At 50.0% G+C, this 7,161-nt stretch overlaps 1 protein-coding gene across 3 annotated transcripts in view; it reads right to left on the reverse strand.

Moving 5' to 3' along the window:
- The window catches only part of HLF (HLF transcription factor, PAR bZIP family member), a 35,623-nt gene extending 32,273 nt beyond the window's left edge, over window positions 1-3,350 (reverse strand). Inside the window, exons 1-2 of one of the 3 annotated variants that reach the window (XM_088065400.1) lie at window positions 3,126-3,350; window positions 1,628-1,963 (exon numbers count right to left, since the gene is read on the reverse strand). In XM_088065400.1, coding sequence (XP_087921526.1) covers window positions 1,628-1,963; window positions 3,126-3,231 — 442 coding nt within the window. In that variant the 5' untranslated portion in view covers window positions 3,232-3,350. The remainder of the gene's footprint in view (window positions 1-1,627; window positions 1,964-3,125) is intronic. The other 2 variants (XM_088065399.1, XM_005526706.3) reach the window with 2 other exon arrangements.
- Between the last annotated feature and the right edge of the window lie 3,811 nt (window positions 3,351-7,161).

Here is a 7,161-nt window from a genome sequence, read left to right on the forward strand (position 1 = left end):
GTGCTGGGGAAAATACCTGCAAATGTAGATGTTTTATCTGACCCCAAGAGACATAACATCCTTTACAACAGTAAAAAAGTGCACAGTGAGGTAAGTTTGTAACCCTGAGCTGCAAAGGGCTCAGGAAAAACTGAAAAAAATCAATGAGTTGAAAAGTCACACAGATAGCTGATTACAAATAAATTCTGACAGGTGATCATTAAAAGCCTGGCTCACTACCAGGCTCCTCTGAAAAAAAAAAAAAAAAGAGAATGAGGACATATTATCTGCTTTTAATTTTGTGTGTGCACAAGTGACAGAAAATGGTGTAGCACACATGCACTATTTTTAAAGCTGGTTCAGAAAAAGCAACGGGTTTCATGTTCTGTTCTTGCCTACTCCAAATATATTTTAACTTTGGACACACTTGTAAGTTATTAGTTAACCATGAAAAGCCTTGAAACTGAAACACAAAGCAAAGTCAAATTCACACAAAGTAAAAGCAAGTAAATGAAATCCATGACTAAACACACACTTCTGATGGGGGGCCAAGGAGTCTGTTGAAAGGTTTGGGGAGCTTTGGGGGATATTTTATTTCTTTTTAACAAGACAGGAACATTGCAGACTTGAAAGACATTTCTATTTCATCCTGCTCCACAACTTTTGCCTCTCTGTTTATTTATTTTGCCTCCATATCAGATGATTCTGACAATGACTTTGCACGCTGAGCATGGCAAACGATCAAGCAGAAGGGAGAGGAGTGGTTTCCTGCTGCCAAGAGCACACTTTGCTCTAGCACACCTCTTGTGAGCAGAACAGCACAATAAGTAAGTCACTCTCTGTATTTTTTTTTTTAAGGAAAAAGGCAAAGTTCCATGTTTCCCAAACTTCAACGTTGACACTCTTCCACTGCCCATGATCTCAGCCATGCTAGTGTCAAGCCAGAGCAGTTACTCTGGATTCAGACTGCTGTCTCTAAAGGGATGATCTCAAGTGCTAATAAAATAATAAAAGACATCCACTGACATCAGATGGGCTGGAATTGTGCATTACAACCAGGCCTTGGACTCAACGGTGTTTTCTTAAGCTTAAGGTGAACTACAGATGCAAGTTATGAACTCGGGTCAGAGTTACACTCAGTTTATGCCAATTTAAGCAAGATTATAATGTTGTTCCAAAACTCAGTTCCTGTGGCAAATTTTACTTTGCACAGTAGAGTAAGATTATGGCCAAAATTTCAAGAAGCATTAACCTTTAACTCCAGAATAACTGCACACTCCTGTGTTCTCACATCAAATATTGGCTGAAGGAATATTCTCTTTCACAGTCCTTTTCCCTGCTCTTTTAACACTGTGGCATCTATGCCATTCTGTCTGTGGTCTTTTTACGTGGTAACAGCTAAGATACCAACTAGGATAGCCAAATTTCCTTGGAATTCCCAGAGCTTTCCTTTGACAATTTAAACAAAAATCCTGGCGGAGCAGCTTAGAGATAACTGGAGCTATTGTTTTGGTTTGCTGGAGTGTGAGTGACAGGAATCCTCTGAGCTCTAAGCTGCCTGTCAGCTGCACAGGGAGAAGCAGTGATTTACAGTGGGGAGGAGGGGTTCATGCCAAATTCCACAGGGAAGTTCTAAGGGCTGATTTACCTGGTCTGACCGGGTTCTGCATGCAATTCTGCGACACCATGCCTGGATGGACTGAAGTAGAAGCCCTGCTGCTGAGGTCCATGACAGAAGGTGATGCTGAGGTAGCTTGCTGGAGACCTGACTGGTGTGGGCTAGGCTCGTGCTGGTTTGGGCTGGGTGGAATGCCATTTTCTGAGAGGAATTCTTCCAGGTCCATGTATTCCAACTGGAAAGTGTCTCCATCATATGGCAGTGTCTTGTCCCATAATGTTGGACCCAAGAAAGCTGACTGAGGGACTGTGGTACCGGTGCTGTCATCATCTAACTTCTTCTCTTTGTCTTTTTCTTTACCAAATGCTTAAACAAAAACACATAATAAATATGTAAGAACTCAGTAAATTTCCATTATCATTATTATTTCCATTATTTCTGCTGTACTCAGGTGTAAGAAAGGAATATTCCCTTAAAAAAAATAACTCCTTTGACTTGGAAGAGAACTGAGGGATCATGTCACAGAGTGCCTCTGCGGGAACCAACTACATTTTTGAGATTGTGCTTTGCTTTTAGTTAACAATTCCACTCCATGCGTAGCTTTGAACATCAGCATCAAAAAGTACTTAACAAACTTATAAGTGAACATTTAAGTATGCCAGTAAACTGGAAGCTACTGATATATTCTATTGAAAAGGAAGCCTTAGCCTAAAATCCCTGAGATCCCGTCATTCTTCTAAACTAAGGTCCCAATCTTGTTAGTCCTTGCACAAGCAAAGTAGTCCTCAAATTCTGCACTTCTAAATGTTACTAACATACAGTGGCAAAGGCTGAGAGAACACGGTTTTGATGTGCACAAGAGACAACAAAATATTCAAAGGTAGAAGCAAAAAAAAAGTTAAACTGAGGCTTCCTCATTTCTACAGCCCCTAGCGATTTCAGTGCACATTTTATAAGGGAAACGCCTGATTTCTCTGCAAGATCTGCAAGAATCTGAACTCATAAAGCTTCCTGTCAGCTACCAAGCCTTCGCAGCATTTTATTTTTAACCTCATACAACAGCCCCGGTAAAATCTTGCGAGTTGCTTGGCAGTGGAACTCGGAAAGACGAGACAGGAACTGCAAGACCTTCCCTCGGTTTCTGCTTTTCGTGCGCTCTCGATCCGTTCGCCATACACGGTACGGGTATTCCCGAGCTGCCTCCGCTTCCCGGGGAAGCAGCAACTTTGTCCCGTTGAACCGGGGGACGCGGGGCCGGGAACGGTTCGCTATGTTGCCGGCTCCCTTTACCCGAGGCACCGAGCGCCCTTGGCGTCCATCCCCCGGGAGCGGCAATGGGAGCACCGAACGCGTCCCGTTAGCTCGGGCCGGGGCGGCCGCCGCTCCCGCAGAGCGCCCCGATCGAGCCGTCCCGGGGGCCATCGCCGGGGGAGCATCCGGGGCGGGGGGGAACGGAGGGAAGGGAAAAAGGGAGCACGAGTGGCGGCAGGACAGGGGCGCGCTGCCAGAGGTCCCGGGGAAGCCTCACCGTCTTCGTGAGCGAGCGGCAGCTTGAGCGGGTTTTCCAGCAGGGACTTCAGCACGCCGTAGGTGGGCGGCAGGAACGGGGGGTTCAGCGGGAGTGGCCGCGACATGGTCGGTGGGAGCTGCCCGCGGCGGCGGAGAGGGGGCCCGAGGGGGCAGCTGCGCGGCGAGCGGTTCCTTCCCCCTTGCTGTGGCCGCTGTCGCGGCGCGGGTGAGCCGGGCGCGGGGCCGGGCCCGGCGCCGGGGCCGCGGGGCAGGGCGCGGGCCGGGCGCGGGGCAGGGCCCTCCGCCGCGCAGCTGCTCCGCCGCCGCCGCTCCCGCCGCCCGTTCTGCGCCGCTCTGCGCCCGCCCGCCCCGCGCCCACGTGCAGCCGCCGCCGCCGCTGACGTCACGCCCGATAACGGCCCCGCCATTGGCGCGCCGGCCACGCCCCTCCCCGGTACCGGCCCCGCCCCCCCGTGCGCCCCGCCCCGGCCCGCGCGCGGCCGGTACCGAGCGGGGAGAACCCCGGGACACCCGCCCCAAACCCCCCCGCGGGGCCGCAGCGCCTCCCCGGTAACGGGGAGGAATGTGTTAATGAGATGTTAATGAGCCTGAACGTTTGACCCCGGCTCGGGGCATCCGAGAGTGGCGGCTCCCCCGGGGCCGCGGGACCCGGCACTGCCACCGTGTGAGAAGTCCGGGCTGCGGGGCACGGCGGGCCGGGGGTCCCACCCAGATCTAAGGGAACCGGCCGTCGGGTCTGCAAGCGTTTCCCACTGTGCCGGGTGTCACCCGGGATGACAGCTCTGTCACCAGCACAAGCAGGGTTCTTGCCATCTCACAGAACCCTTCACCCAGCCCTACCCAAGCAGGGTCACCCGGAGCAGGTGGCACAGGAACGTGTCCAGCTGGGTTTGGAATGTCTCCAGAGAGGGAAACTCCACAGCATCCCTGTTCCAGGGCTCTGCCACCCTCCATGGAAAGTATTTCCTCACGAGGTGGAAGTTTTTGTGGTTTAGTTAATAGCCATTTTTCGTCATCCTGTCACTGGGCACTACCAAAAAGAGTCTGGACGCATCCTCCTGGCATCCACCTTGGAGATATTTATATGCATTGTTGAGATCCCCTCTCAGTCTTCTCCAGACCAGACAGGCCCAGCTCCCTTCAGACATTCCTTCTAAGAGATGCTCCGGACCTCAGATCATCTTTGTGGCCTCTGCTGGACCTTCTCCAGCAGCTCCTTGTCTCTCTTGTCCTGAGCAGCCCAGGATGGGACACAGCACTCCGTATGTGCCTCATCAGGGTCAAGTAGAGGGAGAGGGCACACTCTTCCCAATGCACCCCAGGACACCCCTGCCCTGGCCCCCAGGGCACACTGCCAGCTTACAGTCATCCACTAAGACCCCCCAGCCCTGTTTTCACTTGAATGGGACTCCTCCCCACTCACCATTATCCTCATTGAAGCACGGTTGACTTTCCATCTGCTCTGGCCTTCAACCCATGCAGGCTGTGCTGGAACTTCATCCTGGAGTAACTTCACCCTTCAGGTGCCTGTGGGCATCTGTATCTCCCTTCTTCTCATTTGGGTTTTCTTTTGGATTGCATTTTGCAAAGTTTTACCATCTGTGTTTATTTGTGACTCTCTTCAAAAGTCGGCTTTTAATCATCAACAAATATAAATAATCATAAATATTCACTAGAAGCAAATAAAGATAAGTTATGTGCATAAACTGCCCAGTATTTAGAAATAAAAGTTGTTGGAGGAACAGTTATGTCCTCTTCTTATGTATCTACTCTATCTATCACATGTGTGACCAGGAACAGGACTCAGGAATGACGAGCTGTGTCTGGAAAGGGTTAGGCTGGAAAAGGTTCTTCCCCCAGAGGGTAGTGGGACACTGAACATGATCCCCAGGGAATGGGCACAGCCCTGAGGCTGCCAGAGATCCAGGAGCGTTTGGACAATGATCTCAGGCACAGAGTAGGATTCTTGGGGTATCTGTGCAGAGCCAGAGGTTGGACTCAATGATCCTTGTCAGTTCCTTCCAGCTCAGGATATTATATAATTCAATGATCTATTATTAGGTGCACTGACCAGTGTGTGGTTAAATGATCTGCCTAAAACAAGCAACTGATGAAAGTCCAAAGTACATTCAAATCAATAAAACTGCACTGGCACAACCAAAAACATGAAGACTGGGGATTGTGACCATCAGGCCCTGCAGAACCAGAGACAAGTGACAGGAACAGACTCAGGGCATGGCTGAGCAGGGCTTGGGAGAACCTTGGGATGCCACAGATGCCACGTGGTTCACAGCTGGAGCACAGGTGTGATAGCAGCAGCACAAGAGTTTTTCAAGTGTCACCTAAGCAAGGGAAAAAACCCATGGATTATTAAATGACTGTACACATACCAATGTTGCCTCAGACCGCCGAATTGATGGTTAGTGGAAGCCTTTAATTACAGAGGTACAGATGAGTGACACAAAGGTTAGGGTGAGTGCCAATCCATATGCAGATGTGGTACAGAATGTTTCTTCTATGTTGCCTAAAGAAAAAGAGATACATTTAGGAGATATGATAAGCAGCAAAGAAGAGCAAGTAGAACAGAAGATGTAAAAGTAATGGGGATACTGGGAAACACCAGTAACAAGATTAGTTTTGGGTAGAACTTCAACTTGAGGACAACTACTTGTGTTTTTTATGATTATTGACCCAACTCAGCAGAAAGAAACAGCATTTTCAACACCACAGGACAGGAAACCTGCACTGCTTCACTGCTTGACACTGAATGGGGTAAATTATGGGTAGATCAGTGCAAGTGTGGAATTAGAGGAAGCCTCTCCGAGCACTGTGTGTAGTTACAGACCCTGCATTTCCAACACACAGGAGCTGGGAATTTCCTGGATGAGAAAGCCAAAATAAGTCTTCCTAATTTAAAGACCAGCCAGCAAAGCTTAGCAGAGTACCTGAGCATGGTGCTGGAGCTGTTATTTTCGGTCTCACACAACAGGAACAGTAATTTAACTCCAGCTATGCTACACAGTCAGGTTTTATCCCAAATAGCCTAAATTTCAGGCTGTCAGGACAGCATATTGTTGTCTGTACAACAAATTACTGATTTTCACTTGCTACTTTTTTCCAAAGGTGGCTCCCAATTCCTTCATGCTGTTTTGACCACTGGCTGACCCCACTAAGTAAAGGTTTTACTCCAGGTAAAGCCAACCAAGACGAAACAGAGCTAATGATACACTACCTGGATTTCTCCATTTTCCAATTGCAATACAATTTTTGTGTTCTTAGCCTAGCATTCACCCATAAAATGTTTATTTTATGGCTTATGAAGGACCTAAGCAGCTGCTTAGTTTTTGTATTGAAAAGATCTTGATGGGTGCCTTATTTAAAAAAAAAAATATCTCAACCCATGTTTATATTCCTGCTCATGGTTGTTTCCATCACTGGGATCAGTTATATGGCCTAAATATCCAATTATTTTCAAACCAAGTACCCCGTGGTTAATGTTCCATTAAAATTTTATTTTTTTTTAGAGTGATTATTATCTTTAGCAAAGACAATCTGCAAGGCCATTTTAAAGTCGAAAAATCTTCGTACTTTTCAGGGGTCCTTCTACCAAGGTGCACTAAGGACATGATGATCACCACCCCGGACCATCCCACCTGGGGTCCCCGAGCACCCACGGACACCGATGGCCACCGCGGGGTGGGGTCGGGGGATGCTCAGCCGGAGTCCCAAGGGCAGGGGCCGGTTTAGGACCGCAGCGGGTCCCGAGCACCGCGGGGCGGCCACCAGGGGGGAGCGGGCACCCCGACACCTGAAGAGCGCTGGCCCCGGTGCCGCAGGCTCGGCGGGGAAGGCACCGCTGGCTCCGTGAGGGGAGGACACGCAGAGGGTCAGCGACAACGACGAGGCCGCGACCCGATCCCCTCACGGCGCCCCCGGGCCCCGCCAGTCGCTCACGCGGGCCGGGGGGCAGCGCGCGCGGGGCCGTCACGTGAGCGCGCGCGCGCGCGGGCCCTGACCTACTTTGGGCCAATGGC

This window comes from Pseudopodoces humilis, chromosome 21, assembly GCF_049639895.1.
Source record: "Pseudopodoces humilis isolate 2021_Gansu_Grassland_sample_001 chromosome 21, ASM4963989v1, whole genome shotgun sequence".
NCBI classification, from domain to species: Eukaryota; Metazoa; Chordata; class Aves; order Passeriformes; family Paridae; genus Pseudopodoces; species Pseudopodoces humilis.